The sequence below is a fragment of the Microtus pennsylvanicus genome, chromosome 6 (assembly GCF_037038515.1).
Source record: "Microtus pennsylvanicus isolate mMicPen1 chromosome 6, mMicPen1.hap1, whole genome shotgun sequence".
Taxonomy (NCBI): domain Eukaryota; kingdom Metazoa; phylum Chordata; class Mammalia; order Rodentia; family Cricetidae; genus Microtus; species Microtus pennsylvanicus.
This window is the reverse complement of record NC_134584.1, coordinates 108,433,226-108,460,981: the sequence shown is the minus strand read 5'-3', so window position 1 is coordinate 108,460,981 and position 27,756 is coordinate 108,433,226. Positions and strand designations below refer to the sequence as shown.

The 27,756-nt window shown below is 45.4% G+C and overlaps 1 protein-coding gene across 1 annotated transcript; it reads right to left on the bottom strand.

Moving 5' to 3' along the window:
- Positions 1–2,119: 2,119 nt before the first annotated feature.
- Positions 2,120–25,472, bottom strand: LOC142852473 (ATP-dependent RNA helicase DDX19A). Its single transcript, XM_075977318.1, has 12 exons — positions 25,317–25,472; positions 22,453–22,501; positions 17,754–17,804; positions 16,009–16,144; positions 10,586–10,678; positions 8,227–8,329; positions 7,751–7,865; positions 6,601–6,778; positions 6,046–6,283; positions 4,156–4,318; positions 3,599–3,790; positions 2,120–3,222 (listed from the first exon to the last, which is right to left on the bottom strand). The coding sequence occupies exons 1-12, from the start codon at positions 25,371–25,373 to the stop codon at positions 3,161–3,163; spliced, it is 1,437 nt and encodes a 478-aa protein (XP_075833433.1). The 5' UTR covers positions 25,374–25,472; the 3' UTR covers positions 2,120–3,160.
- Positions 25,473–27,756: the final 2,284 nt, after the last annotated feature.

The window sequence follows — 27,756 nt, the reverse complement described above, 5'->3', positions numbered from 1 at the left end:
CCTCCCTCAGCTTTGCCTTCACCAAGGGAAACAAGTGCTTAAGGATAAACGCTTAAATAAACTCCAGTAGGTAATTAAAAATCTCCTGGGGGAAAAATGTTGGCTCTATACCTTAAACCACTCACTAAAATGGGTGTCAAATGGATCAGAGAACTACACTTAAAAAGCCCCACAGGGAGTAGGTGTCTAATGTACTGTTACAACTTAGATATACCAACAGTTTTGTAGTTGATCCTTTTTTCATGCTTTCTGGTTCCCCTCATTAAAAGGCAAGGCTTTTTTTTTTTTTTTTTTTTGCATTCTACTTTGTTAGATTGCTCTTCACAGCTGTTCTGTAGTCTTCAGGTTGAGGTATGCCGTTTAACTAAATGCTGACTCTTCTGGCATGATGAAGACTTCGGAGTCTAGGGACAGAGGACTGTCCTTTCTCCTAAGATAGGGGACCAATTTGGAGAGACAGAACCTATTAGCTATCAGGACTGACACTAGGGTGGCTGTGGAATCAGCTGTGGCCTGGGATGGGTCATTTTTGCTCCATTACTAGTCCACAACTATCTGCGTTGGATTTTTGAAGACAGGGTTTTTCTGTGTAGCCCTGGCCGTCCTAGAACTTGCTGAGACCAAGCTGGCCTTGAAGTCACAGAGATCCACCTCCCTATGGGATTAAAGGTTTGTGACTAAAGGCTATTTAGTCCTAGCCAGGCAGATTAAACCACTGCCTGGCTGCCTGCCTTGTTTATTTTCAGTGTCGTCCTTTGGGTCAGCGCGGGCATTAACTATTGCGCCGTCTTGCTCTGTGCCGTCTCAATCCCTTTCCCCTTTTAAACTTCACAGTGCTCACACTCCTGTGTCTGCCACACTACCCTACCAGGGTGGACCTCGAATTGATCTCACACCTCCTCTCATCTTCACCCTCATTCAAGGGCTGGAACCCTCTGGCCCACACACCCACAACCCTGTCAAGCACTTCCCTTCTATGGTCCCCAAATCTCTCATCCAAAAGACCATCTAAACATGTTTTCTGTTGTTTTTCCTTCCCTTTCCTGGAAAAGGGATCTTGATGTTGCACAGGTTAACTCCCTAAATTCAGGGTTCAGGGGATAGATCCGACACTGGCTGGGATTACAGGTGAGCACCAACACACCAGGCATCCTAAGATCTACATGAACATAAAAATACAGTACCCAAAAACTGATTCTACAGGAAAGATGGTTTTTGTTTTGTCTTTGACACATGGACTCTGTGTCACTCTGGCTGTCCTGGAACTCAAGAGATCTTGTCTGCAGAGTGCTGGGATTAAAGGTAATTATGTCTCTTGGGGTTGGGTACCTGGTTAACGTGATGTGGGCGCAGGGAGACAAAGGTCTGTTCTAAGGACAGCACATGTTCTTCACTGTCAAGTCATCTCCCCAGTTCCTAGCCTGGCAGTTTTAAAAATGGATATACAAAAGTCGGGCATGGTGGCACATGACTTTAACATTTAACAGCATTTAGGAGGCAGAGGCAGGTGGATTTCTTCTATGAGTTTGTGGGCAGCCTGATCTACAAAGTGAGTTCCAGGACACTTAGAGCTACACGGTGAGACCCTACTTCAAAAAATAACAAGGCATATTATGGAAGGAAGAGGTAAAAAGACATGTTTTTTATATTACTACAGCAACAAATTGATAAGAACTTTTGGGGCAGGCTTAACTGGTGGTGAATTATGACTTTAAGTGTTCCCACGCTGACCCAAGAAGTCTATATCCAGGAATGTAAGAGCAGTTCTTACCATATCCAAGACAGGGCCTGAGCTAGTCACTATGGCATTATGGGTAATAGAACATGCTAGAAATCCTTTCACTGGGGAATGGTAAAATATATGCCAGGCTGGCACACATCAACAGAAGGACCTCCCACACCAGGTGACAGATACTTCCAGAGTAAAATAGATGTATGTATATGTGCCGAAACCGCCAAAATGCCTACAATTGAGTCATCGGGTTACAACGTAGTATGGAACGCGTGCGTGGAATGCTCACACTTACCCCAAATGAAAGCAGCCATGGAGAAGACAGAAGAAACACTGGGACATGTTGAGCAAGCAGGAAGCTATGCGTACCTCAAGTAAACACAGCACTATCATACACAATTTTTAATGCGCATATATTAGTCTAGTAAGCATAAAAATACAAATAACAAACCATGATTAGTAAATTGCTTCTCATAATTATTTTAAAAATTTCTGAAAATGATGTATTATCACTGTGCCTTATCTAATATTATTCATACAATGTATGAAGTAATCCATAAGTCTGCTAACGGCACAATGAATATTTTTTTGTTTGGTCATAACTTCCTTTCTAAATTGCTGTTGGCATGAAATCCCATGGATTAGAACCAAACAATGAGCCAGGTCCAGAACAGATGGAGTGGAAGAGAAGGGAAGACAGGCCCCATCTTCAGTGGGGTTGTCTACCCAGTAGACCAATAGGTCTCCCTTGTGAGTCTGTGATTTTGCTGAGTTCCATCTTGTCGCCAATCTGAAGAATAAAGCGGCAGCCAAGACGCTCACCAGCAGGAAGAGAGAAGGGGCTATGGGAGGGATGGGCACTCAGGGCTCTACCTGCACTATAAAAGGCATCTAAGCTATAGCCAGGGCTCTCCTGGTCTCTGAACCACCTTTTTCTCTGTCATTTATTCAAGGCTGGAGGTTGGTCCAAACACAGGAGCCAGGGAGTGGGCAGCAAGTTCTGGGCTGAAACATGACCAGTCGCAACCATACTGCCATAGAAGAGACAATGTGGGTTTAAAGGGAGACAGAGCTGAGGACTATGTTTGCAAACAAGGTCTCACTTTGTAGCTCTAGCTGCCCTGGAACTCTGAAGACCAGGCTGGCCTGGAATGACAGACACTCCTGCCTCTGCCTCTCAAGTGCTGGGATTAAAGGTCTGCGCCACCACATGTGTCTAGGACTATTTTCTAAACTGCAAAAATTTTCCTTGCATGTCCCCCCACGGTTTGCACAAATCTGTCAGTTTCAAACGTAATTCTGAATGAGGTAGGTAGTCTCTACTCAGGCCTTGGTCTTTGAGGTGCCTGTCAAGGCCTATGCCATGAAAGCTCCATGCTCCCAGGCAGGGACAGTGCTGAGGGTGGTGCCAGTTGCTGGTGAAGCTTCTCAGTTGGCTATTTTCTCGATCTCATCCAAATCATCTGTGTCCAATCTTTCTATCTTCTTATCTGAGAGAAAAAAAGATCGGAAGAACACTGTGGAATATCATGGAAATGCAACGGACATCACCCAGAGCAGCATGGCAGTCTGGGGAGGCGCCTCACTGTGGGACAGTGATGCTTCCTCCAGGCACAGGGCAGGCTTCCTGAGCCTGAGTAGCTGGCAACAGGGCCCTGGTCACTGATACCGACTTCCCGGGGAGGTTGTCAGGTCCCCCTAGGCAGGTCCCAGGGCACTGATACTCCAGTCCCTGAGCCCTGAATGTGCAGGTGATCTCCCTGACAAGGCCCAGGTGGAGGCAGCATATGCAGGGACAAAGGAAACCTCCCCTCTCCCACACTCCCCTCTGAAAAGGTTCCAGGCACAGTCAACTCAGGGACTCACTAAAATGCTCCTGGATTCTGTTGAGGATATTCATGCTGTGCTTGCTGTCAACCATGTTTACAGCCAGACCCCTCTTGCCAAAGCGGCCCGTGCGCCCGATGCGGTGCAGGTAGGTCTCGTTGTCCGGGTTCCCGTCCTTGTCCACAGGAAGGTCAAAATTGATGACGACAGACACTTGTTCAACATCAATACCTGCACAAAGGGGTTGGAGGGAGGCAGGGGAAAAGGGGGCCACCGTCAGCCACACACACCCACTTCCACTGGAGACATGGCTTGGGCTGGTCATGTCTGGGCTGTGGGCACTAAAGAGGACGCCTACAGGACGGTAGCCTCGGCAGAAGAACAAAAAGCAAGTGTCTGGAGGCCTGAGTTTCTTCACACCAAGTCGGGATTACCAGCTTCCTCCTAGTGGTTCCTACTGCCCAAGGGGAATCGGTCTCTCCTACAAAGGGACGCCCCTACCTAAAGCCCTACCATGAGACCACGGATACAGGCACTTTCCTTCCTCAGAGGGCCTGGGACCCCAAGCCTGGGGAACGGGGCCAGCCTCTGCTCACCACGGGCACACACGTTGGTGGTCACCAGGACCTTCTCTTTGCCTTCTCGGAAGCGCTCAATCACAGCTGCCCTCTGTTCCACCATCATCTCCCCACTCAGCAGAGCCACCTGGTGGCCCTCCTTGGAGAGCTCCGCTGCCAGCCAGCTAGCTGTTTTGCGGGTCTGGGGAAGAAAACAAACAAAACCCCACAAATGTTTAAGAAATATTAGTACCTAGAGGGACTACTGAAGATCCAGAAGAGTCTATCTGAAACTTAGCAGCTAAACATCAAATATGCTAAAACTGCCAATCTGACAGCACAAGAGCTAGCAAAAATACCACCTGGGGAACAATTTCACAATGTTCCTACTATAAAAATACACTTGGGTCTGGTGAAATGGTTCAGTGGGCAAAGATACTCACTGCCAAGCCTAATGACCTCACATGGTGGAAGAAGAGCACCGACGTCCCAGATATCCTGACATGCCATATGTACAAAACAAAATTAATTTTAAAAATTCACCTATGGGCCAATAGATGGCTCAGGGATTAAGAGCACTGACTGTTCTTCCAGAAGACCTGGGTTCAATTCCCACATGGTGGCTCACAACCATCTGTAATAAGATCTGGTGCCCCTTCTGACCTTCAGGAATACATGTAGGCAGATGCTGTATACATAATTAATAAATAAACCTTAAAAAAAATTCACCTGTAATTCTAGCACTTGGAACGCTGATGCAGAAATACCTGAAGTTGAAGGTTAGGCTGAGCTATATTTTGAGACCTTATCTCAAAAACAAAAACAAACCTGGATAGGTCACAAAAGAGATAAGGAAAATCAGAAATCCTACAAGACTATTACTCCATTATCCAGATTCCTGGAGATGTCCGGGTTAGAGCCTGACATGCTGCCAGAGATATGAAGGGATGGTCCTGAGTAATGGTAGTCTCAAGAGACTAAACTACTGAATGTAATAAGCAATTCTCAGGTTTAACTGCCTCAGTTTTAAAATAAGGCAATAAATAAGGGGCTGAAGAGAACATTTTGCAATTTTAATCCCAGCACTAGAGAGGCAGATCTGAGTTTGAGGCCAGCTTGGTCTACACAGCATGTATCAGGACAGCCAGGGCTACACAGAGAAACCCTGTATTGAAAAACCAACCCCCCCCCAAAAAAAAAAAAACCAAATAAAATCACAGGGGAAGTCTGGAACTAACAGAGGATGATGTCTTGTTGTTGTTGTTTTTGTTTTTTGTTTTTCGAGACAGGGTTTCTCTGTGGCTTTGGAGCCTGTCCTGGAACTAGCTCTGTAGACCAGGCTGGTCTCGAACTCACAGAGATCCGCCTGCCTCTGCCTCCGAGTGCTGGGATTAAAGGAGTGCGCCACCATCGCCCAGCAGAGGATGATGTCTTAATCTTTTGTTCCTAAGAGGTTTTTTTTTAAAGGTTGGTTGGTTGATTGGTTGATTGATTGATTGATTGATTGATTGATTGATGTTTACAGTGTTCTGCCTGCAGGCCAGATCTTATCACAGATGGTTGTGAGCCACCATGTGGTTGCTGGGAATTGAACTCTCAGGACCTCTGGACGAACAGCCAGTGCTCTTAACCACTGAGCCATCTCTCCCTAACAGTATTTTCAAGTGTTTCTTCCTGTGACAATTTAATCATCAGCAACTTCTTTTAGATTTTCTCAATAACATATCCCCTACAAATAGATATTGTTCTGGCAATGCTGTGTTAAAACTATGTAACTCCAGGAACGTGGCTATCAAAGAAACCATCTTCCCCATTCCCACAAGCCAGTTCCTTGCCACACAGAGAATTTGGTTCTATTGAGCAAAGGAAGTGGGGCTGAACGAAGGTAGGGCAGTGAATATCCCCTGCAGGGCAGCCACAGCTACTCACATGGCAGAAGATCATGGCTTGGGCGATGGTGATGGCCCCGTACAAGTTGCACAGGGCCTGGAACTTCTCCTCTCTGTTATTGCAAACAACATAATACTGTTTGATGGTGTCCAAAGTCTCCTCTTCACGCTTAAGTTTGATGATGTTGGGGTCTGGGACCACCTTCTGGGCAAACTTCCACACTGAGTCTTCAAAGGTAGCAGAGAAGAGCAGCATCTGGCAGTTTCTGGGCAGCATCCTGCAAGTGGAGGCCCAGGCACTTTGCACGACTTCAAGCTTTTTGCCAGAAGGAACACAAGCCCAGCCTCCGCAGCCTGCATGGGCTGCAGCCCCACAGGCTGAGTGGGATACAGAGCATCCTGAGGAGGGAGGAGCAGACCGAGCGTGGTACTGGGCTGAGTGAGGGTCCCAGGTCTCCCTTCTCACCCCAGGCTGGGAGCATGCTGAGAGCTGCTGTGTCAATGGCCCATCCCATAAATACTGCTGCCCAGAGCAGAGCAGAGAACCCAAAGATGCAAGAGGAGGCTTTGGAGGTCCCCCTGGTCCAGGTCCTACCTCTGGATGCGGATGCTCTGGTCTTGGTGGCCTTGAGTAGCTATCATCACATCAGCCTCGTCCAGAACAAACACCTTGATCTTCTTGGGGTCAATGAACTTCAGCTTGGAGCACCAGTCCAGGACGGTCCCGGGGGTGCCAATGACAATCTGCTCACTGACCTTCTGACCTCTGTCCACTGTGGAAAGACATGTTTTCTTCAGGTGATTACAAAGGAAAGCCAGCTTTGGAAATAAAAGTCTTACACATCCTTTCAGAACTGTCAGAACAAATCAATTCCAGATTTCAAAACATATGTGAGGGCTGGTAAGATGGCTCAGTGAGTAAAGTCACTTGTTCAATACTGGGAACCACAAATTCAATACTGATTACAACATGGTGGAAGGGAAGAACTGACTTCCTACACACACACACACACACACACACAGTGGCTACCATACTCCTATCACATAAATAAAACACACAAGGGTCATCCTTAATTAAGTCTTGCTTTCTTCAGCTGTGAAATAAAACAATACCGGTATAGTACATTGTAGACAAAAACGTGCAAGTTCTTTCCTTTCTCCTAAAAACTTTGAAAAAAAATTTAATGGGGGGAGGGGTGGTGTTTTGCATCCCTGGTTCCTTCAAAGGCCAGAAGGGGTTCCAGATCCCCTGGTACTGGAGCTACAGACAGTTGTTAGCTGCCCCATGTGGGTGCTGGGAATTGAAGCCAGGTCTTCTGAAAGAACAGGGGCTCTGAACACCGCAGCCTTCTCCCCTGCCCTCTCCTAACCTGAACGTCATGCAGTGTTCCTTTCCCACATTACCATCCACCTTCCCATGTAGTTCACTTCTTTCCTCCTACACTGGCAGCTCAGTCAAGGATCCTGGCACAGACTTTGTTTTGCTTTCTGGCCTACAGACATTCATTCTTCTTGTATAGCTAGTTTTCCTAAGGTCAAATCTCTATTGTAACGTGCGCGCACACACACACACCACTACTCAGAAACTTCAGCTGACTCAGGTTGAAACTGATATAACTGTTTATAAAGTTGTAAGTGCATGCACAATAACCTTCCATTATGAGAAGCTAATTGTGCTGTCAGACATAGGCCAGGCTTACAGATTCCAAGACCCCTGTTTAGGGTTCACCTTTATTTATACTCACGTTTATTGCCTCTAACAGCATAAGCTAGCTTCAGTTCTGGATGAAATTTGCCCATCTGCTCAATCACTTTTCCCGTTTGAAGTGCCAGTTCATATGTCGGGGACAGGCACAAACACTGGTGGAGAAACCACAGATGAGTTCAGTCACAGACAACAGGCCTAAGCCCACAAGATGCCATCACCTCCTGAAATAGTGCAGGAGGCCTGCTCCTCAAGCAGACCCCACTGCTCACCTGTATACAAATGCCTCTGTAAGGAACCCTGTCCTAGTGCGAGCCCAGGGTCGGTATTGGTGGAGGCCTTAAGAAACCATTGCTTAAAGTTGCTGTCTCCAAAAGAATTCTGCCCTGTCAAGGCCTAAAGCACTAACTGCTCTGCAGGAGCCAATGATTGAGGTGCGATGTTAGTCAGACCTCATCAAATGGCGGTACTCCATATCAGGACAGGCAAGCCAGAGCCCCAGGCTTCTATACTCACCTGAGGGTATCTGTCTGCTGGTTCCACTCTGCTGAGCATAGCTAAAACAAAGGCGGCTGTTTTCCCAGTACCAGACTGAGATTGGGCAATCAGGTTCTGTGGGCTGCATTGACAAAGAACAGAAATAATTTAATATTGGAGCAAGGTATGATGATCCATGTCTTTAATCCCAGCACTTAGGAGTCAGAAACAGGTAGATTACTGAGTTCAAGAGTAGCCTGGTCAACAGTAAGTTGCTGGTCAGTCAGTGCTACATAGTGAGACACTCTCTCAAAAAAGAAAAAAAAGTTAATATTGGTTAAACATACTGAAACATCCTGGGCTGGAGAGATGGTTCAGAGGTTAAGAGCACAGTATGCTCTTCCAGAGTTCAATTCTCAGCAACCACATGGTGGCTCACATCCATCTATGAGATCTGGTGTTCTCTTGTTACATGCAGGTATACATGTAGACGGAACACTGTATACATAATAAATAAATAAACCTTAAAACAAAAACCAAATATAGTCAAACTCTGCTGGGCAGTGGTGGTGCACACCTTTAATCCCAGCACTCAGAAGGCTTAGGCAGATGGATCTCTTGAGTTTGAGGTCAGCCTGGTCTACAGAGTTCCAGGATACCAGGGCTACATACACAGAGAAACCCTGTCTTGAACTATCCCCTCCCAACACCCCAGAAAAGAACTAGTTCAGGACAGTTAGGATTATAGTAAGAAACCCTGTCTTGAGGAAAACAAAACAAAACAACAAAAACCAAACCAACCACACACACAAAATATATATAAAAAAAACAAAAAACAAGTAATCAAACACTGGAATGTTTTTTCTTATAATGAATCTTTCTCAAGTTTCATCATATTATCTATGTTTCTGAACTGAATAGAAATTGAAATTAAGGATGTGTGGTGGTGGCAGCATACGCCTTTAATCCCAGCACTCGGGAGGCAGAGGCAGGCGGATCTCTGTGAATTCAAGGCCAACCTGATCTACAGGAGCTAGTTCCAGGACAGGTACCAATAGCTACAGAGAGACCCTGTCTCGAAAATCCAAGAAAAAAAAAAAAGGAAGAAAGAAGCTGAGCTAAAAAGGTTACACAAAATATAGAAAATATAGTCTAGGCTTTAAAAATACGCAAGCTCCACGGGCTTGATTGGGGGGGAGGGGTGCTGTGAAAGGTGGGAGGGGACCAGTGTCCATGCTCTCATTTTGAAACCCCAGACTATGTGAGCCACAGTCCTCAGCTCAAAATGCTTGAGACATTAAACTAGGTCATTTGCTGCTTTACTAATAAAAACAATCTGGAAAGGGGAGAAGGAATCAATAAAAACCAATTATAAACCTTAAAAAAACATGCGAGCGACCCTTCGGAGCAATGAAAGCACAAAGACACCCGAGGAGATAACAACCAATCTCAGGTGGCTTTGCTTCAGAGGAGGTAGGCAAAGGGGTGGGAGAGGAGGGTTTAGGGCTGTTCCACATATAACTGGAGTAATGTTATATTCTAAAGCTAGAGAGATGTTACTGGTATCTTTCTGTATACTTTTTGTCGCAGAGCTCAAAAATTTCAATGTAGTATTTTTGGTAATTATTTTATGTGAATGGGTTTCACTTACATGTATTTCTGTGCACCACTTATAGGCCTCTCAGACTAGAGTTATATACATGGTTGGGAATCACAGTGTGGTTGCAGGGAACTGAACCTAGATCCTCTGGAAAAGAAGCAGGTACTCTAACTGCTAAACCATCTCTCCAGCCCCTCAAAATAGTTTTGAACCAATTTTTTTTTTTTTTCCGAGACAGGGTTTCTCTGTGGTTTGGAGCCTGTCCTGGAACTAGCTCTTGTAGACCAGGCTGGTCTCGAACTCACAGAGATCCGCCTGCCTCTGCCTCCCAAGTGCTGGGATTAAAGGCGTGCGCCACCACCGCCAGCCTTGTGTTTGTTTTTGAAGAAGGAGAGACTAAACCGAGTTATCAAGAATGCCAAGCAAGGTCAGGAATGTTAGCACACACTTTTAACCCCAGCACTCGGCAGGATGAGGTAGGCGGATCTCTATGAGCTTTAGGTCAGTCTGCTCTACACAGCCAGCTCCAGGTAGGCCAATACTAAATAGTGAGACTCTATCTCAATAAAACAAAAATGAATGGATGGATGGATGAATGAATAAATAAATAAATAAATAAATAAATGCCGAGTAATTGCTCTACCATGAGGTACATTCCAAACTCTGAAGTAATTTTCAAATATTATTTCCGGATTTATTTATTCATTTACTTAATTCTGAGACAATATCTCACTGCAGTCTAGTCTGGTCTTGAACTCAAAATCCCCTATGAAGAGGTACAGCTGGGTCTGTACTCACGGTTCAGCAAGCATCATGGGCAGCGCATTCTCCTGGATCTTGGACGGTCGATTGAAGCCCATGGCATAGACTCCTTGGAGGAGCTGTGGTTTCCTAGGAGACAAGGTAGAAATGAGATGTTTTTAGACATCTTACCCTAGATCTAACAAGACATGTTGCTTCCTATCTCAATCAAACTATTATTCTAAAATTTACATTTATTTATTCTCTATGTATATATGTATTTTTGTGTTAAGGCTACCATTAATTATTCTAATCATTCTACCCTTTTTGTTGTTGATTTTTGTTTTTTTGAGACAGGATTTCTCTGTATAGCCCTGGCTATCCTGAACTCATTTTGCTCACCGGGCTGGCTTCAAACTCAGAGATCCGCCTGCCTCTGCCTCCAAGTGCTGGGATTAAAGGCGTGCGCCACCACCGCCCGGCTGGTTTGCCTTATTTTTAAAAAACTATTTTTATTTCTTGGAGACAAGGTCTCTCTGTGTAGCCCTGGCTGTCCTGGCACTCACTATAGCCCATCTTGACTCATCTCCTGAGTGCTTCACCACAGTTACACAGTACCAGGGCTTTGTGCATGCTAAGCACTCTACCAAGTCAAGTACACTGCTATCCTAAAAGTCTTATTTTTTGGTTCAGATGCCAAAATTGAGCTCCAATTTTATGTGCCCAGCTGGACTAACAGGGCAACCAAAAAAAAAAGTGATTAAGTCAGTTTCTATGGTAACCAGGTAAGTGTGGTTATTTAGACAGATGTGATTAAATCTAGTCAAATCTAAGACTAGATTAAGAGACATGCTACATCATGCTTGGTTATCACAACACTTGATAGACTAAGATAAGAGGACTGCCGGAAATTCAAGGCTAGCCTGGGCTACTGTGCAGTAGTCTAAAAAACAAGACTAGAAAAGCACCAACTTCTTAATTTGTTGTTTGCTTTGTGTCCCCGCCTCCAGAGTGCTGAGATGATAGGCCCACACCACTACTTTTGGTTTATGCAGGGCTGGCGATTACACCCAGGGTTTCAAGCACTCTACCAACTGAGCTACATTCCTAGTCCTGGCAACAAGCTCTTAATCAACTACATAGCAAATAGCAATTAATATTACATTTATGCTGTGTTTACAATAAGTTCTCTACTACCCCTACATTCACAAAACATCTAACAAAACCCACACAACACCCTTATCTTTAATTTTTATGTATTTATCATTACCGTGCCTAGGTGCATGACACACCTGTGAGTGTGGGTCTCACCTGCGGTGGCCCATGCACATGGGAGGTTACAGGACAACTTTTAGAAGTTGGTCCTCTCCTTCTACCATGGATTCCGTAGATTAGATGACAGTTATCAGCTTGCACAGCAATGTCTTTATCCACTGAGCCATCTCGCCAGCCCAGGAAGCTTTTTGCTTCTGTTTTTTAAAGGAAAGAGTTCACATAATCCAGGCTGGCCTTGATCCATGTTGCTGAGGGTAGCCTTGAATTCCTGATTATTTACCTCCACCTCTGTCTTGAGAGCCTGGATCACAGCACAGATGTTCAGCTTTTCACAGAAAAGCTAATAGCTGGGCATGGTGTCTCATACCAATAATTCCAACACTTAGAAAGCTCAGGAAAAAGGATTGCTTCAAGTTGCAGACTATCCTGGGCTACACATGAGTTCCAGGTCAGTCTAAGCTACTGAGTGAGGCTTTACCTTTTAAAAGGGGGAGTAGGGGAGGACTAGCAAGATAGCTCAGTGAGTGAAGGCACCTGCTACCAAGCCTGGTTGACTTTGATCTGTCAGATGGACCCACATGGTAGAAAGAGGGAACTGACCCCCACAAGTTACCCTGTAACATCTGCACATGCACACACACACAATGAATGCAATAAAAGACAAAGGGGCTGGAGAGATGGTTCAGCAGATAAGAGCACTGGCTGCTCTTCCAAAGGAGCTTGGTTAGATTCTCAGCGCCAATGTGGCAGCTCACAACTCCAGTTCTATGGATCTGACCACCCTCACCTGGCATCTAAGGGAACCAGGCATAAAAACACCCACACACATAAATTTGAGAATTTTATATTTTAAATAAAAATGCTAAAGAAAAAAAAAAGCCAGGCAGTGGTAGCACACTCCTTTAATACCAACACTCGAGGCAGAGGTAGGCAGATCTCTGAGTTCAAGGCCAACCTGGTCTACAAGACAGCCAGGACTGTTACACAGAGAAACCCTGTCTCAAAAAAACAAAATAAAATAAAAAAGCCAAATCAAATTAAGAAATTCTCTAATTCTTCTCCACCTCTAAAAGGCAAACTCTTCTGGCATATGTAGGTTCTCAGACACAAAACCTTTTAGTATTTTCTATTTGGTAACAAAGACAGCCTCTAACTTGCTTGTTAAAAAAAAAAAAAGTTACTATCTAGTCGTGATTCACCAACCCAAGAGGTTCCACTGGTTCATTAGTTTTCTTGCATTTCAAATCTTTAAGTATAAAATAATCCAAGTTGGGCACGGTGGCAAACACTAGGTGGACCTAGTGTTTGAAAGGCGTGTGGGGATGCCGGATTCCCAGCTTGCTGGCCAGCCAGTCTAGCCAATAGGTAAGCTATGAGTTCAGTGAGAGAGAGAGACCCTGTCCAAAAACAAGGTGGGAAATGGTAAGAGAAGACTCCCCAACATCAATCTCGGGCCTCCAAGTGTCTGCACATGCATTCCCATCACAAGTATACGAACACAAGCCCCACAAATAATGAGAAAACCCAAACAATAAAATAACCCAAGAACTCTATGCAATCTGGGTTCCATCCAGTTACCTTACAATGAATACATAAGAGAAAACCTGCCAAAGAGGACAATTCAAGCTCCAAGCACTAGCTCAGATCTGTAATTGCAGCACTTGGCTGGCCAAGGCAGGAAGATCTCTGTAAGTTCCAGGCTAGTCATGTGGCTACATAACTCAATTATTCCAAAAACAGCTGAATTGAGAGGGCAAGTCTTTTAAATGAAAGGAATTTAAAACGCTGAGCTCAGAAGAACTCGCTCAACTGGTTACATCTGTAATCCTAGCACTTAGGAGGCTGAGACAGAAGGATCACTGGATCCTAGGACTAAACTACACTACCTAGTCCTTAGCTACCTCAGGCTAGGTAGTGAGACCTTAAAAAAAGGAGGGGGGGTAAGAGGTGAGGGCCTGGAGAGGTGGCTCAGTGATTAAGAGCACTGGCTGCTCTTCCTGTGGCCCTGAGTTCTGCTCCAGCATTCATTCCCATGGTGACTCACGCCTTCTACTATAGTCCCAGGCGGTCTACTGCCTTCTGACCCCACCCCCAATAGCACACAAATTGTGCACACACATTCATGCAGGCAAAAAATAAAATAACTAAAATAATTTTTTTCTTTTTTTCCATGATTTTAATCCCAGCACTCAGGAGACAGAGGCAGGTGGATCTCTGAGGTTGAGGTCAGCCTGGTCTACAGAGTGAGTTCTGGAACAGACAGAATGACACAGAGAAACCCCATCTCAAAAACAGATGATTGGTGAATAAATGAAACCTTTAACATAGGAACACTTTAAAGTCTAATTTCCAGAAAAACCGTAAAAGTCAGACTTTAAGGGCTGAGGATGTAGCTCAATTGGTGGAGAGCTTACTCTACCAACAGTCCCAGAATCGAATGAACCAGGCCTGGTGGCACACTCCCGAAAGCCTAGCACATGGCAGGTAGGGGTAGGTAGGTCAGGTTATCCTCAGTGAAAGGGAGTTTGAAGCCAGCATGTACTATATGAAACTCTTATCAACAAACGGTTGTTTCTTAAAAATGAAAAATGATTGTGATAAGATAGCTCCACTGGCAAAGTGCCTGCCACACAAGCATGAGGGCCTGGGGTTAAATGTCTAGTTCCCACTTCAAAAGCCAAGGGGTAGTGGTACAAGCCTGTAATCTCAGTGCTAGTGGGGGTGCAGACAGGAGGATCCCTGGGATGTCGAGCTCAGTGGATGTCCTCCGGGTTTCTCTCTCACACACATAGTACTTGACAAGAGCTCCATCCATTTGGCATTCTCAAGCAGTCGGTGCAGTGGTGTCGACTACAGACAATGCTTTGTCTCCTGCCAAACAATTAAATACAGAAAACCCCTTCTGAGAGCTAGTGAGTACGCTTTGTCATTAAGTGGTTCCTTCCCTCAAAGCCTGGCCCATCGAAGGCTTTGCTGCATTCTAGGAATCCGGGCTCTTCAGACACTTTCTAAAAAGAAGACTAATGTTTGTAAACCCTGGGGTCATCCGAAGTTCTTACCTAATAAGACATGTTCCTGACATCCAGAAATCGCCTGCCAGTCAATATTTTATTCAAAGTTCTAAGAGTATTTAAAACAAAACAAAAAAAAAAGACTTTCAGCTATGCTGACTAAATCTGCAGCATTTCAGTCTCTCTAAGAAATCACGTGCTGTGGTGCACATCTACAGCCCTAGTTACCCACGAGGCTCAGGGGGGAGCAAAGGCTTGCACGGTACACAGTGAGAGCCCATGCACGCTGTAACCCATGCAGATCCTGAACTTCTGATCTCGTACTTCAAAGCAGCTAGATCATGGGCCTACATCACCACCAGGCCACTCTGAGATTTAGTATCCAAAGAAAAAGAAAAAAGCTATACTGGAAGAAAAACGGTAGCAAAAAAAAAAAAAAGTGAGAAGACCATCACTGTAAACTTATTCATACAGTTTCCTCAAACTGGCTCTAGTCCAGAATGACCCTGAGTTTTTTTTTACCTTCCTGCTTTCACAATCTCCCAAGTGCTGGGATTACAGGTGTGTTACCTAATCCAGCTTTGTGAAGTGCTAGAGATCAAAAACAGGACCTCATATTTGTTAAGCAAGTACTCATTCTATCACAACCCTCGACCTCCCGCACTAATTTTTGAAACATATAGACTATTTGTTTGGGGATTTTTATTTTATTTATTTATTTATTTTGAGACAGGGTTTTTCTCTGTAGCCTTGGCTGTCCTGGAATTTATTCTGTAGACCAGGCCAGCCTTGAGAACCACCTACTGAGATTAAAGGTATGTGCTACCACCATCCAGCAAATCATGTAGATTATTACCTACTCAAAGATGTAAATATGATTTAAAAACAAAAACCTTTTTTAAAACCAAAGTTAAAGTCCAGAAGAATGTAGCACTGGCTGTGTAAGAACTTACTCTGAAGACCAGGCCTGCCTCTGCCTCCCAAAGCCATGTGCCACCACCACCAGCTTTTAATTGTTGCTGCTGTTTTTGAGACAGGATTTCTCTAAGTAGTTCTGACTAGACTGAACTAACAGGGATCCACCCGCCTCTGCCTACTGAGTGCTGGGATTAAAGGGCCACCATGCCCAGTTCAGAGATGCTTTTTCACTGGGACTAGGTAAGTTAACAGCTGTTCAAAGCAATGAATACTCACAGACGAAGCTCTTCGAAAGACTTCACTGAGTAGAGAGGTGAGCTTGGGTCCCTCTGCAGGACTTCTACTTGGTTGGTGTTATCCACAAGATTGCTTCTGATCAGCTTGTTGAGCAAAGACTGAGCAGCTCTGTCCTCTGTCGGGAGGAAAGCAGACGTTCTTCACCCACACGAGGCGAGGCCACCCTTGAGAAAACACTGTCTCCCCATCTCCACATCAGGCCTTAACAAGCACTCATGGTGGAGGTAAGCCCAGCCCCACTCCCTTCCAGTTTTAATGTATTTAATGTTGTCTCACATGAGCGCACAGCTCCCTGCTGACACAGGGTCCTGAGTTCTGGGATTCCTGTCCTTGCAATGAACAAGCTATTTTTTGTTCTAAACCTCATTTGCTGTAGTCTCCCAGATAGCTGAGACTGCAGGCACATGATGCTCCTCAATGACCCTGCCGGCTATAGTGACACCTTTTGTTTCTGTTTTCCAGAACTAGGGATAAAACTCAGGGCCTAGCACACACAGGACATGTGTTCTGTCATTGAGGTGCATGTCCAACACACTTGGTGTGTAATGTGTCTGTATGAGTACAAAAGTGTGCATGGATACTTGTGTACATGAGTTTGGAGGTCAGAGACTGAGATCATGAATCTTCCTCAACTGCTCAGTCCCCTCATTTTTTTTTCTTTTGTTCTCCAAGACAGGGTTTCTCTGTGTAACAGCCCTAGCTGTCCTGAAACTAGCTCTGTAGACCCGGCTGGCCTCGAACTCACAGAGATCCGACTGCCTCTGCCTCCCAAATCTGAGATTAAAGGCATACACTACCACTACCTGGCAGCTGTCCCCTTATTTTTTGAGATGGGGTCTCTCAATGAGCCTAGAGTTATTTTAGACTGGTTCGGCTGAAAGCTCAGGATCCCCCTGTTGTCAGACCACCCCTCCACCACCAGAACTAGGCTCACAGATGCATGCTACTGCTCCTAGTTACTGTGTGGTACAAACTGGGGGTACAAACTCAGGTCACGATTTTATGGAGGGGGGGACGGGGCACTTTATTGGATGAGCCACCACCTTCCCAGATTTGACACACCACTGTTGAGGACATTTTTTTTGGCTTCAAGGACAACACACTCTTGTTTTGCAATATTATTTGAAGATGTGTTACATTTGCTTATGTTGTGGCGCAGTTGTTTAATAATGCAAAGATGTGTTGCATTCCTTTGTTACATTTATTTAACTCTGTGAAGCTGTGTTACTTTGCCTGCCTAAAACACCTAAAATGGTCAAATAAAGAGCTGAATGATCAACAGCTAGGCAGGAAAGCAACAGATAGGGTTGCCAGGCAGAGAAAATAAACAGAAGGAGAAAAAGAGAAGAGGAAGGAGTGAGGAAAAAGAGGAGATGAGTGTGCCAGGGGCAGCCACTCAGACACACACAGAATAAGAAGGAAAGAAAAGATATACAGAAATAAGGAAAGGTAAAAGCCCAGGGCAAAAGGTATATGGGCTGAGTTAAGAAAAGCTGGCTAGAAATGAGCCAAGCTAAGACCCGGCATTCATAAGAAGGAATACGCCTCCGGGTGATCATTTGGTAGCTGGGTGGTGGGACCCAAAGAGCAAAGAGCGAGAAACCAACTGTGCACTCTTCATTTTCCCTCACTTCCTGTCCTCACAACTCAAGTGGCTCCAGCTCCACGTGGCCAAGTCCTGGGCACAGCAAGGCTCTCGCAGGAGAACGTCAAAGAACGGTTACCTTTCTCTTCCTCCTCAGTCTTCTCCGCAGAGGTGCTGGTTTTGATAACACCTGCACAAGAAAACAGCTGTCATCGGAAAGGCAAACACTAAACCCACCTACAGGTTAGGACAACATAAACATTAACAATAAAGTGAACAAATTAAAGAACTGGCTTTTTTATATTTAATGGATTTTATGTTTATGAAGCATGTTCAGAACATAAGAAAAAACTTAAATTTAAACTTAGAATCACAAAAACATTTTATTTCTGACTTAATTATCCTAAAAAACAGCAAAGCCTTACTGTTACGTCCACCCTCGTCCAGAAGGATGACGCGCGACACACCGGAGCTCTTCTCACTGCAGTCCGTTCCAGGACTTTATTCACTTCCTCTCTCTCCTCCCCTCTCCCCGGGCAAACCTCTCCCAGCCCTTAAGTAGGCATGGGATGCCAACCCAGAACTGCCAGGTGGGCACTGCCCATAGGTTCACGCATATGCAGGCAGCTGATAATCATTGCGTGATCATAGCATAGGTCAGGCCTTAGCCATCTCAGGAGTTGATTATACATCTCCATCAGGTGTGACTCCATGCAGCTCGCTACACCTTACGTAGCAAATTCTATTCGCCATTTTTTTTTAACCTGTAAGACTAGAAAAACCCAATCTGACTAAACATTTTGTGATTAGACTGTAGGGTTAACAGACACTTTCAGGCTGTCGACAGAAATATAAAATTGTAGAACACTCACAAAGAGCCTCGTATGGTGGTGAATATCTGTAATCCCAGGACTAGGGAAGTAGAAGCAAGCTCACTCATGAATTTGAGGTTAGCCTGGACTATCTATAAATTCTTTTTTTTTCTATCTATAAATTCTACATCAGTCAAGATTATACACGGAGACCCTGTTCCAAAAAACACTAAAAATAAAACAATCTTACAGAGGGTACTTTATGTTTTGTTTGTGAGACAGGGTCTCATGCAGCCCAGGCTGGCCTGGAGTTTGCTATGTGGCAGGGAATTCTCCTGATTCTACTTCCAAGGGTTTAGATTACAAAGAAGCACCAACATGCCTGGTTCATATGGTACTAAGAATTGGATCCAGGTTCCTGCATGCTGTCCAGCAGCCTACCAACTAAGATATATCCTCACCACCACTTTGAAAATATTTGTAAGACAGGTGTTGGTGGCACAACCCTTTAATACCAGCACTTGAGAGGTAGAGGCAGGCAGATCTCTCAGAGTTCAAGACCAGTCTGGTCTACAGAGCGAGTTTCTGGACAGCCAGGTCAGTTACACAGAGAAATCCTATCTTGAAAAGCCAAGGTAATAATAATAATAAAAGGTAAAAACTGAATAACTGGGTAAAAGTATTTGCTGCTAAACCTCATGACCTGAGTTCAATCTCCAGGTCACACCAGGCAGACACAACCAATGCCTTTAAGTTGTCCTCAGACCTCCAACTGTACACCACGGCACGTCATCACTCACACACATATAGCATAATGAAATTTCTTAAAGACTTATTTTTGTCATAATTATATAATGTCTGAGCACATGAGTGCCCAAGTGTCCTCAGAGGACGTTGTGAGCCACCTGATGTGGTGCTGAGAAAAGAACTGGGTTTCTGCAACGAGAACTCTGAACCACTGAGGCAACTCTCCAGCACACCACAATTGTTTTTGGTTTTTCGAGACAGGGTTTCTCTGTAGCTTTGGAGCCTGTCCTGGAACTAGCTCTGCAGACCAGGCTGGCCTCGAACTCACAGAGATCCGCCTGCCTCTGCCTCCCGAGTGCTGGAATTAAAGGCATGTGCCACCACTGCCCGGCTCACAATTTGTTTTTCAAATGCTTATACTCTTGACCTAGCAAATCTATTCAGGGTAAATTATTGTAGAAAAGCACTGCACAATATAAAGTATTTAAGCTCATGGATATTCTGAGACATACTGTTTCTAATAATATCAAACTGAGACAAACCCTACATGACTGATGAACAATGTATCAACATAATGCAATGCTGTGCAGGTCAATATGGAGAGCCTGTAAGTTATACTGTTGCATGGGAAAAAATCAGGTATATTGTGCATTATCTTGTCACCTCTCAGAGGGAAGTGATAGGGAGAGAGGAACCAGAGAACAGAAACAATGAAAATATGAATCTCTACCTTTATTCGCCTTATATAAGGCAACTTTGGAATATTAAAAATTCAATGCCATGTAGAGTAACACAAATTTGTAATCCTGGCACTTGAGATGCGGAGGCAGGAGGAATGCTATGAATTCAAGTCCAGGCTCAGTTACACAGCAAGACCCTGCTATCAAAAATAAATAAATAAAGAATAGACTTAAACAATTAAGCCAAATGAAACTAAAGTAAAACGTCACTAACAGTAGTTACTTCTGTGTTACAGATTTAACTGAGTATTCCTAAAATTCATTTATCCTGTCCTGATCCGCAGTACCTCAGGAAATGGGGTTAAATGTGTTCAACTCCAATATTACTGAATCCATATCAAAAGGGGAACCCAGGGCCGAGGAGTGACAAAGCACTTACCTCAAATGTTTAAGACTCCGAGTGTGGCCCTCAGTATTTCTAAGCATCCGGTCAATCAATTTATCAATAAACAAAGGAATGCTATTTAGGAGAGCACCATGTGAGATCTGGGTAAAATCATTAAAACCCAAGGAACACCAAAATCTGCCAGCAAAAGCCTGGAATAAGGTCTTTCTATAAGTCCTCAAAAGCAACAAACTTTGCTGACACCTTGATTTTAGAATTCTAATCTCCTGGGCTTTGAGACAATAAACTACTGTGGGTTGTTGTTTCTTGAGAAAGGGTCTCATTTTATAGCTCTGGCTGGCCTCTAGGTCAGAAATCCTCCTGCCTCTGCCTCTTCTGGGATGAAAGGCTTATACCACCACACTTGGCAGCTATTATGGCTTAAACTACCCAGCTTGGGGTGATTTGTTAGAAGTGCCCCGGCAAATGAACACAGGTGGGCACAACAAACTCTGGAGCAGCGTGGAAAGGAGGCCTTGTACCTTTTCATACTTTCTGAGTTTTGTTTGTTTCTGAGACAGAGTTTTGCTATATAGTCCTGGGGTAAAGTAGGGGAGGTGGTCTAAAAAACTTCAACAATCCTCCTGACCACAGGAATCACAGGGGGAAGCCACCATGCCTAGCCTGAACCTAGTCAGGTTTCAAAGATTTTAGTATCAGGTAAACAGGAACACAATCCAACAGTGACATGTGTGTGTGTTGTTCTGTAGACAGGGTTTCTGTGTTAGTCCTGGCTGTCCTGGAACTCACTCTGAAGACCAGGCTGGCCTCACACCCATACCTCCACCTGCCTCTGCCTCCCAAGTGCTGGGATTAAAGGTGTGTACCACTACCACCTGGTTGTGACTTTTGTTTTTAAAGCATCAGAAGCTGGGAAAATCTGGAAAACATTCCCTCTTCAGAAATACATGCTAATTCCTCATTTGGGCTCCATCCTAGGCTGACATCTGCCGAGCGACTCTAGCACAGGCCCACTGCGTCACCAGTGACGCAGGTGCAACTCTGTACCTCGTCTGCAGTCACCAGTGACGCAGGTGCAACTCTGTACCTTGTCTGCAGTCACCAATGATGCAGGTGTAACTCTGTACCTCGTCTGCAGTCACCAGTGACGCAGGTGCAACTCTGTACCTCGTCTGCAGTCACCAGTGACGCAGGTGCAACTCTGTACCTCGTCTGCAGTCACCAGTGACGCAGGTGCAACTCTGTACCTCGTCTGCAGTCACCAGTGACGCAGGTGCAACTCTGTACCTCGTCTGCAGTCACCAGTGACGCAGGTGCAACTCTGTACCTCGTCTGTAGTCACCAGTGATGCAGGTGCAACTCTGTACCTCGTCTGCAGTCACCAGTGACGCAGGTGCAACTCTGTACCTCGTCTGCAGTCACCAGTGACGCAGGTGCAACTCTGTACCTCGTCTGCAGTCACCAGTGACGCAGGTGCAACTCTGTACCTCGTCTGCAGTCACCAGTGACGCAGGTGCAACTCTGTACCTCGTCTGCAGTCACCAGTGACGCAGGTGCAACTCTGTACCTCGTCTGCAGTCACCAGTGACGCAGGTGCAACTCTGTACCTCGTCTGCAGTCACCAGTGACGCAGGTGCAACTCTGTACCTCGTCTGCAGTCACCAGTGACGCAGGTGCAACTCTGTACCTCGTCTGCAGTCACCAATGATGCAGGTGCAACTCTGTACCTCGTCTGCAGTCACCAGTGACGCAGGTGCAACTCTGTACCTCGTCTGCAGTCACCAGTGACGCAGGTGCAACTCTGTACCTCGTCTGCAGTCACCAGTGACGCAGGTGCAACTCTGTACCTCGTCTGCAGTCACCAGTGACGCAGGTGCAACTCTGTACCTCGTCTGCAGTCACCAGTGACGCAGGTGCAACTCTGTACCTCGTCTGCAGTCACCAGTGACGCAGGTGCAACTCTGTACCTCGTCTGCAGTCACCAGTGACGCAGGTGCAACTCTGTACCTCGTCTGCAGTCACCAGTGACGCAGGTGCAACTCTGTACCTCGTCTGCAGTCACCAGTGACGCAGGTGCAACTCTGTACCTCGTCTGCAGTCACCAGTGACACAGGTGCAACTCTGTACCTCGTCTGCAGTCACCAATGATGCAGGTGCAACTCTGTACCTCGTCTGTGGTTACCAGTGACTCACCATTTGTGTCTGCTTGGATTTTTTCTTCTTTGATCTGCAAACTGCTCATCTGAGTAAGAATAAAAGGAAACAGTAAGCAAGAGAACCAACCAAGGGAGGCAGTGGGGCTGCTGCCTGGTGAGAGGTTAGCAGAAACTACTGCAGAGCTTGCTGGGGAACTAGTTTGTTCCACTCAATACGGAAGTGCTAAAAGCCTGGGCAAAAGCATCTCATGTTTCTTCAGCAGCATAAAAAGAGGAGGTAGGCATGGATTAAACAATGGTATAAGGAGAAAGGGGGAGAAAGCCTTTGAGCATTTGCTTTTCTTCTGACTTACACTCTTTCTAGAACATATCCAAGTTTTTGTTTGTCTGAGTTTGGGTGATGCTAGCAGGACACAGAACTTGTGTCCTTAATGGCAGGCATAAACCATGCCCCAGCCTCTTTAACCCTATTAACAGCAAATAAATTATAGTCCTCTATCCTTTTAACCTGCATGGTGCGTTAGTTTAAGATGTATTACAATGAACTGGGTGCAGTGAAACAGGCCTTTATCTATAGCACTTGGGGAATGGAGACAGCAAGAACAGGAGTTGAAGATCATGAGTTAGAAGCCAGCTCGTGCAACATGAGACTTGCCTTAAAAAACAAACAAACAAACAAAAAACCCAGCAAAGTCAATGCCCCCATCAAACAAACCCCACAGGGTTTCTCTGTGTAGCTTTGATGCCTGTCCTGGAACTAGCTCTTGCAGACCAGGCTGGCCTCTAACTCACAGAGATCCACCTGCCTCTGCTTCCCCAGTGCTGGTACTAAAGGCGTGCACCACCACCACCACCAGGCTGAATTGTTGGTTTTGTAAGACAGGGTCTCTCTACAAACTTTGGCTGTGCTGGCATACACTTCAGTAGACAAGCCTGTCCTCAGACTCAGAGATCCACCTGCTTCAGCCTCCCAACTGCTGAGATTAAAAGTGTTAGCTTGAACTGTTATCCTTCCTGGAACCACTATAATGCTCTCAGATTTGCAATACTTTGCTAAATGCGTGTCTAGGAGGTGAAAAGTGTATGTGTGTTGGGGTGGTGGTGGTGAAGTATATCTCAAGGGGATTTACATCAGCCTTCTGATAAGCAGAATGGTTAGGTCAAATATCCAGGGTGTTTAGGTGGTATTGGTGACATTCACATCATAATGAGATTAGGGACATACTCAGCTTTTACCCCCAGCAGTGCAGGGGTAAAGTCCAAGCTAGGCAAGTGTTTCTTACAAAACTAAGTCCCCAGCTTTGGTTAGTACATTAAAAAAAAAATCCAGAAATGTGGGTACGGTGGGACCCTCCTGCAATTCCAGATAAGACAGGAGGATTACTGAAGTCCAGGGGTTTGAGGCCATACTGGACATCAGTGTGATGTCAAACACACATAATTAAATTGAAAACAATTCCCAGTCACTATCTTTTAGGGACAATTTCATACCAAACATCAAATTTGAAGTTTTAGCCTGGGACTCATAAGATAGCTCAGTGGGTAACTGATGAACTGAAATCCATCCCCCACACACATGCATGCTAAAACAAACATACATACACAAAATACAATTAATTGTTTAAAAAAGAAATACAGGAGCTACAGTGATGGTTCAGTGGTTAAGAGAGTTTGCAGAAGTCCAGGGTTTGGCTCCCAGCACCCACAGAAAGGCTCACGTCATATCCCTGGAATCCAACACCCTCTTCTAACATACGAAGTCACAAAAGATGGTACACAGATACACACAAAACAGACATAAGTAGATATTAAAAGAAAGTAGTTGAGGCCATCCTGAACTAAACAGTAATTTGCAGGTCATCTGGTCTGTCTCAAAAATAGAACAAAGGGGGCTGGAGAGATGGCTCAGTGGTTAAGAGCATTGCCTGCTCTTACTAAAGGTCCCGAGTTCAATTCCCGGCAACCACATGGTGGCTCACAACCATCTGTAATGAGGTCGGTGCCCTCTCTGGCCTGCAGACATACATATACACACAGACAGAATATTGTATACATAATAAATAAATTTAAAATAAGAACAAAGGCATCAAATCTGTAACTCTAGCACTTAAGATGGAGTAGAAAGATACCCAGAATTCTGAAGGCTAGCCTCAGCTACACAATAAGAAGCCAACCCACACTAAGTGAAACCCTGTCTCGAACGCACTACCACCACCACCATAAAAAAGCCTTAAAAAATGAAACTAAACGTCACTAAAATATTAACTAAACAGTTTGTATTTGTAGTTATGTGATGCATTAAAGCAAAGCAAAACAAAAACAAAAACCGTTGTTCTGGAGAGCTACAAACTGCCAACCACATTAAACATGAATGTAAGACCCGTTAGGTGAAAAGAGGCATAAACGCGCTCAAAAACTGCCCCTCAGCAATGAAAATGATGGCATTTGTTATGAAAGGTCAAGAGAAAGCCAGTTTGGGGCCTCGCACACATAGTGAGGACAGAGTCACCACGGGAAAAACTTTCCAGTCCACTCGGATAAGAAACTCGCAGCAGAGCTGGGCGGTGGCGGCGCACGCCTTTAATCCCAGCACTCGGGAGGCAGAGGCAGGCGGATCTCTGTGAGTTCGAGACCAGCCTGGTCTACAAAAGCTAGTTCCTGGACAGGCTCCAAAGCCACAGAGAAACCCTGTCTCGAAAATCCAAAAAAAAAAAAAAAATAATAAAATAAAAAAATAAAGAAAGAAAGAAACTCGCAGCAGGTTTTCTGCGCTCTAGGAGCAAATCAGCCTAAGCGATTGCCCGCTGCAAACTCCAGCGGCGCGCGGGCCGACCCGACACGGAGGTCTCCGAGCTGGAGACGGCGGCCTCCCGAGACCCCTAACCCCGCCAGGCCACTGACCGACTTGACAGCGGCTTCCTGTTCGTCCACCGCCAGCGCCCAAGAGTCGGTGGCCATGGTCCCAAGACTGGAGAGACCTGTCGAGAGGTTCCGGACCTCGTTAACCCCAGCCCGCGCCAAGCGCCACTCGGGCGGAGCGGAAGAAGATGTGCGCGGAATTGACGTCAGTTCCTGTCCCGCGAGGTCGTCTCCCACCCGCGCTCCGCCCCGGCGTGGGTAAGCAAGCCTACTTGGCTAGGTGTGGTCTCATTGTAACTTAACGCCCAAGAGCTCGGCAAAGAGTAACTTAGTACTCACTGCATCTCTTCGTTTCACACTAAAATAGTTCCTTTTTTTTGGTTCGTAACAAGGTTTCTTGCAGTTAGCTCCATTGAACTCGGTTTCCTCCTTCACTTCTCAAGTGCCGAAATTACAAGCGATCCGACGCCTTCTACCTTTGCGGTCACAGACACTAACATGCATACACGTAATTAAAAATAAAATGAGCCGGGCGGTAGTAGCACAGGCCTTTAATGTGGCTGTCCTGAACTCACAGAGATCCACCTGCCTCTGTTTTCCAAGCACTGGAATTAAAGGTATGAACTATCACACCCAGCAAGCTCTCTTAAACTTTTTATAAAAATATTTACTTTTCTGTGTATTAGTGTTTCTGTCTGCACTTATGTTTGTGTGTCAGATCCCATAGAACTAGAGTTAGAGTTGAGCTGCTATGTGGGTGCTGGGAACTGAACCTGGGTCCTCTAGAACCATTGAGCCATCTCTCCAGCCCTGAACTTTCTAAGGATACAGGATCCGTGAGAGCAGGACTGCCAGGCTGTCCTCTACTGCTCTTCCAGACTCTGCTGCACGGCAGGGCTCCTATTCCCATTTTTTCCTTGTCCCACATTCACGTCCGCTAGGAGCCGGGAGAGGGAGTTTCTACTCACCCTTTAACTTTGGCAGTTTCTTTCAGTTTTTGCTTTTTGCTTCAGGTTGGGATGGAGGGTGTGAAAAATGAGAAATGAGGAAAATACAGAAGGCCATCAACTTCTGCGATGACAGGATAGAACTGGAGCAGTAAGGGCCCCTCGTCAACTTCATTTTGTACTTGAACCAAAAATGCAGCGTTTATTTTTAGATCCACTCTCACTTTGACCTCACAGTCCTCCTGCCTCAACCCTTTGACCAATGAGATTATAGGTATGTGGTACCAAGTACAGCTAAAGCTGAGTAACTCTGGTTGGCTTGGAACTATGTAGACTAGGTTGGCCTTAAACTCTTAGAAATCCACCTATGTCTGCCTACTGAAAAATTAGGATTAAAGCCATTGGCACATCTGACAAGCCACTCTATGAGAAGACCTGTGGCATAGCTGTGGACAGTTGATCTAAAGGACTTGGCATTTTATCGGTTCAGGGACAGGAAGCAAGAGTCATGGTGACTGCACGAACTGGCTTTGTGGGAGCCTAGTCGCTTTGGATGCTCACCTTCCTAGACCTGGATGGAGGGGGGAGGACCTTGAACTTCCCACAGGGCAGGGAACCCTGACTGCTTGTAGGACTGGAGAGGGAGAGGGAGGGGGAGGGGAAGAAAAATGGGAGGAGGTGGAAATTTTTAATAAATAAAAACTCAAAAAAAGAGTCATGTTGAATTCTAGGTTTCTAACTTGAACAATAGGCAGGGTGTTTGCTAGGCTTCATGCTGTTCTGTTCACAGTAACGGAACTAGAAAACATCCCAGATAAGCAGCAGTTGTTTCTCCTACCCTAGAACTCAACCACCAGGTCTTGGGATAGATTTGGGGGATTTCCAGCAGATATGACCACAGGATAAGGTTGTCTGTGGCAAAGAGGAGGAAATGACCAGACACTGAGACATAAGGAGGTGAAGAAAAGCATTAAGGAACCTGAGACATGGTCAGAAGAAACAAAAAGTGAGTGTGTCCCAACGGTAAGAACTAGAGTGGTTCTAGTTCCTGGAGGACGGCCTGCTGGATACTGCTGAGAAATCTAATACAATACAGAGTGTGCTCCAGATCAGGCTTGCACAGTCCATGTGTTCTGGGCAAAGGACACTTTTTCAGGAGAGCTGTGGGGAGCAGAACTATAGAGGATTAGTACTGGAGGCCAAAGCATCAAATAAACTCTTGTAAACCTTGGCCAGAACAAGTGCTGGGGCTGGGTGGGGTGCTGTGCACTTGTAATGGAAATATTTGCAAGTCGAAGGAATGCTGCAAGTTTAAGGCCAGCCTGACCTTGTCTCGATAAAATGGGCACTCAAGAGATGGCTCAGTTGTTAAAAGCACACACTGCTCTTGCAGAGGACCCGGGTTTGGTTCCCAGCTCCATATGGTGATTCGGGATTGTCTGTAAGGAGAGTTCTAGGGACTGGATGCCCTTGGCTAACCTCCACAGGCACTGCAGACATACATACAGACAAAAAACCCCATATACATTTTTTCC

Excerpts from the sequence above, each read along its gene's own strand:
- LOC142852473 (XM_075977318.1), bottom strand. The coding sequence starts at position 25,373 with ATGGCCACCGACTCTTGGGCGCTGGCGGTGGACGAACAGGAAGCCGCT. Across the intron at positions 3,791-4,155 it reads CACCAACGTGTGTGCCCGTG|GTATTGATGTTGAACAAGTG; the intron begins GTGAGCAGAGGC and ends CCCTTTGTGCAG. Across the intron at positions 3,223-3,598 it reads CAGAATCCAGGAGCATTTTA|ATAAGAAGATAGAAAGATTG; the intron begins GTGAGTCCCTGA and ends TTTTTCTCTCAG.